This window comes from Macrobrachium nipponense, chromosome 1 (assembly GCF_015104395.2).
Source record: "Macrobrachium nipponense isolate FS-2020 chromosome 1, ASM1510439v2, whole genome shotgun sequence".
NCBI classification, from domain to species: Eukaryota; Metazoa; Arthropoda; class Malacostraca; order Decapoda; family Palaemonidae; genus Macrobrachium; species Macrobrachium nipponense.
In genome coordinates this window covers 29,551,935-29,567,796 of record NC_087200.1, presented here as the reverse complement: position 1 = coordinate 29,567,796, position 15,862 = coordinate 29,551,935, and the positions used below count along the sequence as shown (strand labels likewise).

At 37.3% G+C, this 15,862-nt stretch overlaps 1 protein-coding gene across 1 annotated transcript; it reads right to left on the bottom strand.

The window, feature by feature from the left end:
- Positions 1-853: 853 nt before the first annotated feature.
- Positions 854-15,856, bottom strand: LOC135219193 (sodium-coupled monocarboxylate transporter 1-like). Its single transcript, XM_064255748.1, has 11 exons — positions 15,584-15,856; positions 14,741-14,874; positions 12,631-12,819; positions 11,564-11,718; positions 9,302-9,442; positions 8,319-8,537; positions 6,933-7,051; positions 5,947-6,101; positions 5,271-5,467; positions 4,621-4,721; positions 854-1,627 (listed from the first exon to the last, which is right to left on the bottom strand). Exons 1-11 carry the CDS (start codon positions 15,801-15,803, stop codon positions 1,482-1,484), a joined length of 1,776 nt encoding a protein of 591 aa, XP_064111818.1. The 5' UTR covers positions 15,804-15,856; the 3' UTR covers positions 854-1,481.
- Positions 15,857-15,862: the final 6 nt, after the last annotated feature.

Here is a 15,862-nt window from a genome sequence, read left to right as displayed (position 1 = left end):
TTTTTTTTTTCAGACGAACATGAGATCATGACGTTTTTAACTAAAATATTAACCACGGTTCTAGCAAACAATACATAGCGCCTCAGTAGCGTGATCAGTATGGTCTTGGCCTGCCACCTCGGTGGCCGCGAGTTCGATTCTCGGGCATTCCACTGAGGTGTGAGATATGTGTATTTCTGGTGATAGAAGTTCACTCTCGACTTGGTTCGGATGTCACGTAAAGCCGTTGGTCCCGTTGCTGAATAACCACTGGTTCCACGCAACGTAAAAACACCATACAAACAAATAATATCTCAGTAACCAACATCTCTTGCAACGCAAATTTCCGCAAGATTTTAATCAGTTGGGACTAAAGTGTCGACCTATGTTCATCTGGATGGTGTAAGCGATTCCAACCATTATTACCGGAAGGCATAATGAAATCAGGGTATTGCTAATCTTGTTGTCCATAATTGTCATACATTTTCACGGATCTCCCCGATTATAAATCAGTCCTTTTAAATACATTTGGCAATTCATTTGGTACCAAGTAAGTATGGCATATTTATATGCTTGTCCCAGAAACAGACTGTAATCATGTGGCGTCCCGGACCTTAGTAGTTGTGACGACATAAAAATTCCAATAATTAATTGGTTAACAGTAATCATGTCAGGACCTTGTCCAGTATGATGATGCGTTAGTCAATCAGTTCCATTAGTAACTTAACGGTTGTGATTCTTTAGCAGAAATCGTTAACAATTCGTATGACAATCAATAATTATAATTCGTTTATTCTAAGAAGAAAATGTCTGTGAAATCAATTTAGATGTTTTCTTGAACAAGGCAATAAGGCTTTAAAAATGATAAGAGGAAAATGCTTGAAAATATATTTCTTTTACAGTTTTCTGGAGTATTTATAAAAAGCTTATATCTAAATACATAAATTATATCTAAAGAGTATACAGATTATATTCAGTATATGAAACTAGAATGCATTTGTGAGCTATATAAACATATATATATATATATATATATATATACAAATAATCCTACCTAACACACAAAGCAACCCTTATCCTCACACCGTTGTACAACATACCTGTGCGTTTGTATTATCCTCTCAACCTCATACCTAAGAATAGAGCTCGCTATATTATTACTAAGTTTAACATTTGAAACCTTTCCCAGTCTTCAGAATTAATATTTTGCATCGGTTATCGCTATCACTCATCTTCAACGATTAGAAAGATCAAGTCAACAATTAGATTAGTTATTGTTTGGCATTTCTTCAAAGTATAACATAAACGGGGAGATAGAATATTACATACTGTACACCAGAGGTTACTTTGCAGCATTCTCCTCCTACAACCCCTTTATACCTCCAACCAGTTACCACAACATAAATAGAAAAACACCCTTAAGGAACGACAGTTTTTTGGCTGTGAGTACGATGCTTCAGACAGCTTCCAAACTTTGCACTGCTTTATCGTGCGCGTCGGGTTCACTGCTTCTCCATTGACACGGGCACCAAGTAAAGTTCGCTCGAAAATGCGTTCTTGGGCGGATGTTTCTTCTCCCACTTTTTCATGAGCTTGTAGAAGGCTGGGTGTATGTACTCTTTGCCGGAGACGTCTGCTGACCAGGGTTCTGGGCGTTAAAAGGAATTTATGGTTGGTGAGAGCGTGAATTTCAAATGAAGTTTATTTGCAAAAATGAAGTAAACAAATAACGCGAATTGGACAAACACACAGAAACAACAAGACCACAGGCTAAAACGCTAATATATGACGTGAACTGAGGTGAAATTCCACTGAAGAAATAAAGATGGGTTAAAGAAAAGAACTGGATATACTTAGAAACAACAGGACCACAGATGTTGAAATAAAATAGACTAATTGTGATGGCAACTGACTCAATGAACCTCAAAGGTAATATGATTTTATGGAAGTGGAGATTAGACAGACTAAGACAAATGAAGTAGATAATATAAGTCTGCATATTTTTAAAAAAATAAATAAATAAATAAAAAAGCAGAGAAATAGAGCGATAAGTAGCAGTTGGGAAATGGATATATATTATATTATATATAATTTTTTTTATTAGATATATATTTATATCTATTTATTATTATTATATATATAGATATATATTTATGTATGTATGTATATATATGAGCGCGCATTTGTGTCCTCTCTTGGACAGGCAGTGACGTTAACACAGACGTGCGCGCGCACACACACACATATTGTCATTTGCAATAATATTCGCATAAATCGAGTGAAATACGAATTTGCGATGCCATCTACTCTAAAGTGCGAGACTGCTTCCTATTCTGACAGGACACTAGAAGCGTCTCAGTGGCGTGATCGTTATGGTCTTGGCCTGCCACCTCGGTGGCCGCGAGTTCGATTCTCGGGCATTCCATTGAGGTGTGAGAGATGTGTATTTCTGTTGAAAGAAGTTCACTTTCGACTTGGTTCGGAAGTCGCGTAAAGCCGTTGGTCCCGTTGCTGAATAACCACTGGTTCTATGCAACGTAAAAACACCAAACAAACAAACAAACAGACAGGACACTAGAGGCCGACAACGGGTAAGCTCATACGTCACAGTGACTTCCGGGCGAGTGAAATTCGTTTTTATTACTTATTAAATATTCTCTAATTGCCAGTTACATTAATATCCATACAAAGCGTGGTGTCTGTATGTATGTATGCATGTATATATGAATACATACTACCATGATGATAGAAAGTTGTACAACAAAAAATATCACGATAAATTTCAACTGAGCATTCTTCATTTCGCAAAATATGACTTGCAGAGTTATATTGAAATGACTTCTTTGCAATATTTACCCATAGCTGCAAAACCTAGTGAATTGGAGCCTGAAACCCCATTTTCTCTTTGATTCTGAGAAAATGTCAGATTTGTAGATCGTCTAAATTGCCAATAAAAGCAAAATTAAACTTCATGTTTTCAAAGACGTCAATGTAAGTGGTATTTTCCTCTTTTCTGTATGAGTCCCTGTTAAGAAAACCGACATTTGGTCAGAGAATCACGAAAAGGAAATAGGTATTGCTTTGCAAACTGTTATCGTAATTGTCGGTAATACTGAAAGGGTCTCGTACCAAGAGACTGTCTGTCAGTCTTATTTTGAAAATTGCAAGATTTCCGCACCATCCTCACATCCCACTCAATTGGGCCATGGGGTGGGAGGGATGTGGTGTAGCGAGCCAGCCCAATTCAGTGCCAGTCCTAAGCCCGGACAGATAGGCAGGGTTGGAATCTGGAAGGGAATCCGAGCGTAAAAGATCTTCCAATCTATGAATGAAATTAGCCGTTCAAGATAGCAGTCGGAGGAGGCTTTTCAAAAACAGAGATCCCGACAAGGGATTGAGTGCCTCAGTGGCGTGGTCGGTATGGCGTTGGCGTGCTACGTCGGTGGCAGCGAGTTCGATTCTCGGGCATTCCATTGAGGAGAGAGAGATGTGTATTTCTGGTGATAAAAGTTCACTCTCGACGTGGTTCGTAAGTCACGTAAAGCCGTTGGCCCCGTTGCTGAATAACCACTGGTTCCATGCAACGCAAAAGCACCATACAAACAAACAAACAAACAAGACAAGGGATTGAGCTGAGAAGAATCCTCACATCTCACTCCAGAGACTTCTACCACCAAACGGAAATAACTTGTGAAAATTTCGAGTATCAATGCACTGATTTTTAGTCCTCTCAAAGCATCATACCACATTTCATCCTTATTGGGTTATTGGAGAGAGACAGACAGACGGACAGACAGCCTTGCAAATATCCCTATGATTGCAAAAGAGACATCAGGCACTAAAACAATGGAATTTCAGGTCAACCGATCTTCCCTCTACAATACCAAAGAGGCCTGTCCATGCATGACCTACTTTTGCAATATTGGGAATATTTTCCAATTAATATATGAAGGAAAGTCTATCATTCATTGGTAATAATTGTGAAGTCTGCCGTTGCTTTGTAATATTAGAAGACCAGTTCCTCTTTTACCATAGCTGGCAGGCTTAAAATGCTAACAGATGAATTTGCACCCCTTAAAACATCTGTTGACCTATCCTTAACTTGAAGTATATGAGAAGCCTGTTCTCCCTTCTAAAAAAAAGTACCCTTTTTATCTCCGAGATATTGGGTAGGCCTGTCTCTCCTTTACAATATCAAGGTGATATCAAGCAGCCATGTCTTTGCTTTGTAAAATCTGTAGTCATGCCTTCGGAATATCATCAAAATTTGCGCTTTTATTATTATTATTAGTAACATGATTTAAACCGACCACTGAGAGACTATCAGCTCTCATAGGGCTGGCCCGAAGGATTGGAGTGAAATAAATATCAGGTCTTATAGGTCACAAGCCTAGAACTGGGACCAAATAGGCCATTTGCGTGATGATGAACTAAAATGAAATTTAAAAGAGACTATAAATTAGTATATGCATTAACACTGGAACACAAGTACGCATTAAATACATTTGTTCTTTTCCATACATGCAAAAGAAAATAAAATAAGAAATAGAATAAACAATTCTCACTACCTTGGCAAAGTAAGATAGATCTGACCCAACTTGGTCACATCAGAGAGAAATTTCTTGAAAATTCAATACTCACTGGACAGGAGAGAGACGACTGTGCCAACGAAGAACGTGATGGAGGTGCCCCACAAGGAGTAGAGAGTGTAGGACATCAGGTACAGGGGGAAGGTGTAGTCGCTGCGGAAGAACATTGTAACTCTTATAAAAAGAAAAGTATTCCACAACATATTATTTCCTGTTACATTTTTCCAACATGTAAGTGAATTGTTTTTCTTACTAAATTTTTACTTCCCATCAATGTTTATGCGTCTATTAACATTTTGAAGACGGGATATCGTGAAAAAAAAATTTTGCTTATAAATGTTTGTGACAGGTTTTGAAGTGTTGGAACTTAATGTTTATTTGTCGTGTCTTTATGTGAATTTAATGTACAATTTCTCTTGTTAGGGTCATTCGGAAGTAACTCTTAATATATACGCACACACCTATATATATACATATATATAGGGTTGGTCATTAGAGTTGCATACGTATTTGGTGAATAGTGACCAGCAGATGATATATATATATATATATATATATATATATATATATATATATATATATATATATATATATATATATATATAAGTGTGTGTATTATACATATATATATGTGTGTGTGTAGCCTATATATAAATACATCGTATGCTTTAATACATAACGACAAGTTCCATAAGGACTTACTCCTCCGGCCCCTCAGTAGTGGAAGACCATGACCACGACTCAGTCGTGGTCGACGTCGAGTTGACGAAATCTGTGGTCGGATAGTCACACCCGTCGTCGTCGAACCCGAGGTAGGGCGTGCCTTTCCCGTAGATCACCGAACCGATAGTGACCCAGAAGTTGAATATTATAGATACGGTGAAGCCTACTGATCCTCCCTGTTATGAAAATGATGATAATCAGATAATTGCACTGTATTCTTAATATTAAGGTGATTAATGTAATATATAAACTGGAGATTCTGCAGAAGAGGTAAATTCAATGAAATTGCGTTCGAATCCCAACAAGGTCTGACATAATAATAATAAAAGGTATATGATGATGAATAAGATTCCTTAAGGTATTTTGATATTTTATACGAAATTTGCCATAACCAAAGAAAGAAAAAGAAGAGAGTAGGTATTCGAAATGAAGGCATGTTAAAAAATGATGAGAAATTAAAGGAAAGATACATCATGCTACAAGTGAATGATTTGAATGAATAATCAAACGGTTGATTCCTGAGTTCGTGATTCCCTCTAACGATCCATATGCTATATATACCTATTACAAAATAACTATTACGGTTAAGCCTCATACAAAGTCCAGGTTTTGCGATAATAAAGGAATTAAGTAACATTCCTTTTTTTTAACTTACAATTTTATTGGCGAACGGGCAGCACATGCCCAAGATGAACAGACCCAGAAGAGGGGCATGGATCGCCCCTAGGATGGTTTGCCCCACCTGAAATATTCCCCCCAGCTGGGATGCTATGATGCCTGCCAAAACGCCCGCCATACCGGTAACCACACCTGATTTAGGGGATAAAAGATACTGATTAATTAACAAGAATGGGCGCCCCCACATAGAAGCAAGACGGGGCACTTGGCACCCGCCCCCCCTAAATCCTGGAAAAAATTTATATATATATTAAATTTACTACATTTAACAACATCACTTTGTTTTCCTACCATTTTACAATATGATTTCAGTTTAAGTATATTAAAGGTATCATTATGTACTGTATAATATTCGTATACTGTATATAACTGCGTTGTTCTTTCCAGAAATATTTGAATCCAGCTGAACAGTCTATGGAACTATTGAAAAAAGTCAGTGTAACATTGCATTTTTTCTTTAACGCATCTTGCTTCACTTATATTATTAGTATATATATATACCAATAATATATATATAGGCTATATATATATATATATATATATATATATATATATATATATATATATATATATAATTTGCCCCCTGGAAAACATGCTTCGCCCGCCCATGTTAACGAGTGACAATAGCTTGTAAAAAGCGACGACTTAAATCTAGTGGATATTCATGTCGAAATATTATTATATATAAAAAACATTTGTAACTTAACGAGAGAAGGACTTTCTTTTATGAGGAATTTATAACAAATTCTATAAATCAATACTCATTCAAAATAAACTCGCCTATCATTAACTTATATAGATAGAAACTCACCTGCCTCTGCTTTTGAGAAGGATAGATAAAGACCATTCACAACATTATAATTAATTGAAGAGAGGCATTTTAAGCCTTAAATACTCCAACCACTGCAAGTGAGTCTTGCAGCCAAATAGGGAATGAATTGGGAAACTCTGTACTACACTCACTGACGCCGATATTGACCAGAGGCTTCCGGTTCTCGTCCATCTTAGCGACCCACTCGGAGTTCTTGAAGAATCCCTCCCACATGACGGCCGAGACAGCGTTGATCTGCGACGAATAGGAACTGGAAAAGCGTCCGAGAGGTCACACAGAGGAAGAAGAAGAAGAAGAGGAACAAAAAGAACAAGAAGAAGAAAGGCAAATATCCAATCAATTCACTGAAAGCAGGAAGACCTCAAAAACACTGACTGATCATAAGGGGTTAAATTACAAAACAATAAGTAGAAGAAGAAGAGTCATTGGATGCGTGCCGGCCGCTGATTGGCTGAGAATAAAATCCCGCTCTCTGATTGGCTGGCAAGATTTTCAAGTCGCTGGATTTCCAATAGAGGTTAGGTTGTTAGTGTTTTTGTGCCGTGGCTACTGTTATTATTATTATTATTATTATTATTATTATTATTATTATTATTATTATTATTATTATTATATTGCTGTTTTTTGGTTTTAATGATTCTGATAATAATAAAAATTGGAGTTACACAAGAAGATTGTGGTTACTGGTTGTCTACGGTGGCTTCTATTCTTGTATTTATAAGTTTATGTTGTTATTGATATTGTTTTAATAATAATAATAATAATAATAATAATAATAATAATAATAATAATAAGAAGAAGAAGAAGAAGAAGAAGAAGAAGAATAGTCACTGGAGTTGTTGTTGTTGCTGTTGTGGTCATACGGTTCTGCATTACCATTATTGTTGTTCTAGCCTGAATTTTGTATAATAATAAGAATAATAATGATAATAATAATAATAATAATAATAATAATAATAATAATAATAATTAATAATAATAATAATAATAATAAATTTTGTTAAAGAGGATGGCAGCATCAGTGGAATTGATTTTATATATGGTCTTTTCAATTCTTCTAATTATTCTCTTCTCATCAGGGCTGATATTTGGTAATAGCTGGCCGATGTTCATATTCTGGTTAAGGAAACGTCTTCTAAAAATATTTATTTATTGATATGATAACTAAAAGTGGCGTACGGCGACCATACGCCACTTTTAGTTATCATATCAATAAATAAATAATTTTAGAAGACATTTCCTTAACCAGAATATGAACATCGGCCAGCTATTAGCAAATATCAGCCCTGATGAGAAGAGAATAATTAGAAGAATTGAAAAGACCATATATAAAATCAATTCCACTGATGCTGCCATCCTCTTTAACAAAACATGTTTGAGAGAGGGTCTCCTGCCTTCAAATAATAATAATAATAATAATAATAATAATAATAATAATAATAATAATAATAATAATAATAATAACACGATTACTGTTGTTGTGGTCTCAGTTCGCAAGAACAGCCAGTCACACAAACCTCAAAGCCGCAGCGAACAGCGCCGCCACGAACAACCCAGAGATGCCGTGGAGGTAGGAGAGCTTATCGTCGACGTAAAACGGCAGAAGCTGGTCTGGTTTGACGATGTCCCCCGTCGCCATCGGATCGCAGTCGGCGTAGACGGCGAAGACGGAGAGGCCCGTGAAGTACAGGCACAGGTAGACGCAGAAGAGCACCACGTAGTTCAGGTAGAAGGCTCTGGAAGCAACAAGGGAGGCGAAGATATCGGCATTTAAGTCTTCGTAGCTACTGCCAGTTTGCCTTCCTCTCTCTCTCTCTCTCTCTCTCTCTCTCTCTCTCTCTCTCTCCTCAAGCGAGAACTTTCTCTCATTCAGCCAGAGCTTTCCACACTCGCTTAAGAACATTCTCACACTCAGCCAAAACTTTCTAAACTGATGCAAATACTTCATGTTACTCACCCAAAACTTTCTAAACTGAAACAAGTACTTTCTGGCTGCCACTCACCCAAAACTTTCTAATTGATGCCAGTACTTTCTGCCACTCACCCAAAACTTTCTAAACTGATGCAAGTACTATTTGCCACCCTGTCTAAAATGATGCAAGTACTTCCTACCACTCACCCAAAACTGTCTAAACTTGGTGCTAGTACTTTCTGCCACTCACCCAAAACTTTCTAAGCTCATGAAATTACTTCCTACCACTCACCCAAAACTGTCTAAACTGGTGCTAGTACTTTCTGCCACTCACCCTAAACTTTCTAAACTCGAGAAATTACTTCCTACCTCTCATCCAAAGCTGTCTAAACTGATGCAGGTACTTTCTGCCACTCACTCCAAAACTTTCTAAGCTCATCAAATTACTTCCTACCACTCACCCAAAACTGTCCAAACTGTTGTAGGTACTTTCTACCACTCACCCAGTAGCTTTCTAAACTCATGAAATTACTTCCTACCACTTACCCAAAACTGTCTAAACTGATGCAGGTACTTTCTGCCACTCACCCAATAGCTTTTTTCCAGGTGGAAACTGAGCAGACCCTCTGCACCTGCGGCTGCCCCATCCCGAACACTAAGAGCGCCGAGAAGTATCCTTGAATGTTGACTAACCAGAAGCTGTGGCGCTGCAACGGATCTGGATTGAAGCTGGAAGGAAGAGGAGGGTAAATGACTCCTCATTCAAGAGGAAACAGATTTTCCTGAAGAAGAAGAAGAAGAAACAGAATTTCCGGGAGAGGAGGAAGAAGAAGAAGAAGTACACAACTTCGTAGCGGGTCACGAGAGGACTAAATTACTTTTTGCGAATTAACAGTTAACTGATATTGTGAAAACAATACATAGAGGACGTTGTAACCGATTTGGACTAAAGATTAAAATGAAGGACGACCGAAGAAACAAATCAAATTTCGTTCAAACGGGAGTCGATATTGATCTATAGCAGGACGAGACAGAAACTGGGGTTGAAAACAGAATGATTGATTGACTTAGGATTGATGAGTGTGAGTCGCAGAGGTGTTGCAAAGGTGAAGATATTTCGTAGATATTAGTTATGGGTTTGCATTCGAAGAAAAATGGCTCATAAAAGCCTCAAGGCTATGGAACCCTTGATGGACTTAATGCCAGTAAGGTAAGGGATTTTTTTAACTCGGTCCCCCAAAAATCATAGAAAACAAGGCGCGATCCGACCTCCAGCTTACTCGGGACGCGTGCAAGACTTTCCCCTCTCGCAAAAGTTGTAAAGATTGCATTCCTAACTTAACGTAAATTAAAACTTGCTAAAATATATAGTCGAATAGAGCGTTATTTCCCCAACAAAAATTAAATTACTCTATATTTTATTAGAAATATTTTTTCTGTATTGTTTAACATGTACATTATCAGTTTTTACAATCTCATTCTAAGAAATAAATCATAAATATCCTATCCGAAAATTCTTGTATCTTTAACTCAACGCAAAACACTTTTTTCCAGACCTTTTTAGGCTCTTCCACGGACCTTTCTTTGCCCCCAAGAACAACTAAGTAGTTTGTAAGCTTACTCCCCGAGTAAGCAAAAAAAATCAGGTTAGTGGGTAAAGGATACTACAGCGAAGCCCCCAACCTTCGTAAGTGGATCCTATGAAGAAAATGTTGAATACGAAATGAAAAAGAATACACCTCCACTGAATAATGCTCAATTTCACTATTGATTTCATTTCGAACAGACTTTTTATCTATTTTTTACTTTTGGCCTTTTAATTTTTTTCAGGTATGGAGTACGTTTGCTAAAAAAAATTTATCGCTTTGGAATATCCAGGATAAAATCGATGTTTATTTATACACGTAATCTTCTTATTTACAGTCCTATTATATATATGTATATCAATATAGTCAGATATTTGTGCTATCTTATCTTAAATAGGTCATCAGGGAAATCCTTACAACCAATTTTTTGTTCTTTTCATCCAAATGAAATCCAGTCATATTTTTTAACCTATTACTGATAATAATAATAATAATAATAATAATAATAATAATAATAATAATAATAATAATAATAATAACAAAACCGACCGGTTCCCATCAACCAACCATCTACAGATATCGCAGAATCGAATAATCATCTGTGTTGATGACCTGATTGACAAGTGTCCCTGATATAATCGGTGGTTGATTATTTTTTTCTTTTAATCTAAGTCTTTTACCTTATCTTCGTGATATCAAAGTTAGAATCTCAACAGTCCATGTAGATAAGATGGTCATTTTAAAGTTTTTTTTTTAGTGGACTGTACAATCGCATGGGTCATCAGTGGAATCTGTTTTCATGTTATTTATACAGATTATGCGTAAACATGTTCCTTATTAAGGGATAAACATATTTGCGTACAAATATACATAAACATGCAAATAGACTCGTGCATGAAAACATTCTTGCACAAGAAAAACATGCACACGTGCAAATGGCATATTCGCGTATACAAACACATTTACTTCCTCTACAGAATCATTGGTTTATATATTGTGTTAATTATCCTAATATTACGAATATAGCATATTGCATTATGTAGCTTCTATTAAGAATACAGTATACATTACGTGATTTAGCTTATAATATTATGTAGCTTATATTAAGAACACAGTACATTACATAATGTAGCTTTTGTTATTATGTAGCTTATTTTAAGAACACAGTACATTACAAAATAAAACTTTTAAACTGATACCGGCGCCAACGACCACTGTCGTCACGATGCCGGATAACAATCAGTCAATCAGCTTTTGAACTTACTTCCACCACTCGACTCTCCCGTGTTCCTCAGCAGTCGCCCAAATTGCCCCAAGACCGCCCGCGTCTATCCAGGAGTGGATCATAATGAACAGGACTCCAGCGAACAACACAATCGTCTGGAGGATGTCTGTGTACACCACAGACCTCACACCGCCCTGCAAATGGAACAAATAAAATAGCTTCTGCAATAATAAAATCCGAGTGAATCTTTCTTGTTTGTCATGGGAACGGGACGGTAGGGGAGACATGACACGTCATCCACCCTTCTCCTGCAAATCTGTTTGTCCGTCCCGGTTGGTGGCGGGGTAGGTAAGGGATTGGGAGGGTAGGGGAGACATGACACTTCCGCCCTTCTCCTGCAAATCTGTTTGCACGTCCCGATTGCCCCGAGGTAGGTAAGGGATCGGGAGGGTAGGGGAGACATAAGGCATCCACCCTCCTCCTGCAAACCTGTTTGTCCACCCTGGTGGGAGCGGGGTAGGGAGGCGATCGGGAGACATGAGTGTGCAAGCTCTCGTGGTAGAATTCTCTGTTGCCCAATATTTTCTTGAATTTACAGATTAATAGATAAGGACACAAGAGGTCAAGCGCACAAGAGTGAAATACAGCTGCCTGGAAGATAGGACATAATCATTTCTTTATTCTAACTATCGTGAGACCTTATGTTCAGTTCTATATATAGTTTATATGGATAGAATAAAAATCATCAACCTGAACTTCCTCGATAACTTCGTTATTTTTAAGGAAAATGTTAGGCTGCAAAACCTGCCAGGCCACAACAGTACAGACTTTAAGCATGTCGGCATATCCTGGGTCACTCGGTAAGGTAATTATTTCCTACACCTCCACCACTAAGCCGCGGGTTTCTGTCTCTGCTTCCGTTTTCCCCAAACGGAAAAGCTTCATTGCTGCCCTCTTGTTCCCCCAGGGCTGCATTTGGAGCAAACTGCCACTCCACTCACCAATCTTTCCCCCTTTTCTTGATTGGACCTGCTCTTAAACCCATCGGACAGACACTCCCGACGGCCTCTGCATTTAAAACCAAATAGAACAAGCGACTCACTCACCAGCGACGAATAGATGGTGCAGATGACCCCGAGGATGAGACAGGAGGCCCACGTTGGGAACCCGGTGACCGTCTCCATGGCCAAGGACGGGCAATAGGCGCAGAGTCCCATGAAGAAAAAGGTTCCGATGAGCGTCGTGAAGACCGTGAAGGAACTCAGAGCAGAAGACTTGAAGCGTTTCTCAATATACTGTGAAAGATGTGGCATTATTAAGACTCATCTATATTTTCCATGACTGACGCTGAAGGTTAAGAATATTTGCTGTATAGTTAAGGGGAATATGGATTAGATAAGTTTTGGGGCAAATCTTTTTATATATATATATATATAATATATATATATATATATATATATATATATATATATATATATATTATATATATATATATATGTGTGTGTGTGTGTGTGTGTGTGTTTGTGTGTGTGTGTGTGTGTGTGCGCGTGTGTGTGTTATGCAGTGGAACTGCGATGTCAATAATTTAAGTGAAGGAAGATGCGATAAGAAAAAATGCAATGCTGCACTGGCTCTTTTTCAATAGCTCCATATACTGCTCAACTGGATTCAAATATTTCTGGAATGAACAACGCAGTTATATACTGTGCACAAATATTATACAGTGCATAACACCTTTAATTTACTGAAACTGAAAGAATATATTGTAAAATGGAAGGAAAACAAAGTAATGGATTTAAATGTAATAATATATATATATATATATATATATATATATATATATATATATATATATATATATATATTACATATGTATATTTTTTTCTTCAGGATTTAGGGGGGAGGGGTCAAGTGGCCCCTCTTGCCCCTATGTGTGGGCGCCCATGAATAGAGTGAACACCACATGATCAAAAATGCCTCTGTACTGTGTGCGCATAAAGATCTAATCATCACTAACAAGATTTCGACGTTCGACGAAAACATCTGCTCTTTTCAAACGCAATAAAGAAAAGAAAACCTGGCTCCCTCCAGGGAAGCAGCCTCTGAGGAGGATCTTCCCCAGTCAAGGGTGCCTTCGAGGGAAGGCTCCCTAGGGTACTTTAGGACCCATCAGCCTTGAAGGAAGATCTTCCAAGGGAATCTCAGCCTTTTTTGCTTCTGTTCCCGGCTAACAAAAAAAAATGTTACGTATTGTATGTAGGTCAGCAGTGACCAAGGTGGCAGTGACCTTGGATTTAATTTGGAAAATCGTCACGTGTGCGTGAGTATGTGGACATAACATATGCCTGCTCGTAAATATTAAGTTATTCATGTATAATTATAAGCGAGCGAACATGTTGTTGTAAACTGCAAGAAAAGATAGTAAATACTTCGGATTTCAATGAAAGTAAAAGAGCTTCTTAACATTTCCAAATGTGAAGAAAGATTCTCAGTGACTTCAGATTCAGTCAGAGTCAGAATCTTGACAGATAGGTATCAGTCACCCCGTTGTTTATCGAACTATTTTGCGGCCAAGTGGAAATTAATAGGAATTACTCCAATAATTCCCGTCAGTTGAGAATCTGATTCTATTTAAGGAGTCTTTCAAAATCATGATTCATCTTCCCTCCAGGAATAGAACAACGATTTTTTTAAGTACTAATCGGTATCAGAATCTAATTTAGAATGATTTCAAGTAGAATCACTCCCTTTTCAAATTTTCAGTTATAAAGAGAGAAAGAAGAGAGAGAGAGAGATGAGAGAGACGAGAGAGAGAGAGAGAGAGAGAGAGAGAGAGAGAGATACATAAAAAGGCAAGCTATTTCAATGAAAATAAAATGAAAGTATAACCTCCTGCAGTATAATATATATATATATATATATATATATATATATATATATATATATATATATATATATATATACATATATATATATATAATATATATATATATATATATATATATATATATATACACACATGAAGAAAGAACTTGAAAATACATTTGCGACAAAATCACGTAACTCGATTAAATAAGCAAGCTCCAAAAAGAAGAATCTCCAAAAAACCCATAAGAATAGTAATCACTACAAAAATCATATTCCATTAATCGCCAGACGTCTCACTATTCCCGGGGACTGTCTTTGTTATCCCTTTGAAGCCTCGCCAGAACTCACCGTATAGACGCTGGTTATCTTCAGGGGATACAGGACTTTGAGGATGACGAAGTGGACGTAGAGCATTCCTAGGGTCATTCCTATGAGGTTCAACCAATACTGCGTCCCGTAGGCGTACGTTTCGCTCGGGTTGCCTGTTGGACGAAATTATGATGACAGTCATTATAAAAGGACGGTTAATGATAATGAGTTAATTGTGATGCGTCGGTTTTGTCTTGGTTGGCTGCTGTGCGTCTGGGAAATGATGATTGTAATAGTGACAATTAGAATGATAGAGATATTTCTCTTAATATACACACACACACATGTATATATATATATATATATATATATATATATATATATATATATATATATATATGCCTCTTAACTTCTCAACTTCTTGGCTCTTCATTGGATACGTTTGTCACTACAAAGCCTTGAGCTCTAACTTCAAAGAAATTGGAAGAGGGCATTGTGGCTATTACAATTTCACGTGTATCTGGTAAAAGTGACCAGTAGATTTTACACAAACATATATATATATATATATATATATATATAATATATATATATATATATATATATATATATATAAGGGTGTGGATGTATACGTGCATTTGATTAACTATATCTGCGACAAACAAACCATACCTCGCAAGCAAATCATTTTACTCGTATAAACAGACGAATCTATTTCAGACAAATAACTAACCATGCAAACTTACGACTCTGAGTAACCTTTTAAAAAAATCTGCTTATACATAATATTCGAGCATTTAAAAAATGAGAAAAAGAACGAAGTGGCAGGTAGGAGGAAGAAAAAAACTTAACATCATCAACAGTCTCATGACATATACTCGCCTAATACGGTGTTGGAAGAAACTGCTCCAATCATGGTAGACAGAGCTACAGCTATGGGATTCATGTTCCTCCCTCCCATGAGGAACTCGCTGGCGGTGCCCTTCGTGTCTCCCTGCTTTTGGTTCCTCTTGCTGACGAAGGCTGCCCAAATCCCGGTTCCGAGAGATGCGCAGAGAGACAGCACAAACACTGCCCAGTCCCATCCACTGAAGCCGTTCATCTTTTCGATTTATGTAGTACTACTACTCGGTTATTTGTTTACACAGCTGCGCTTCCGTT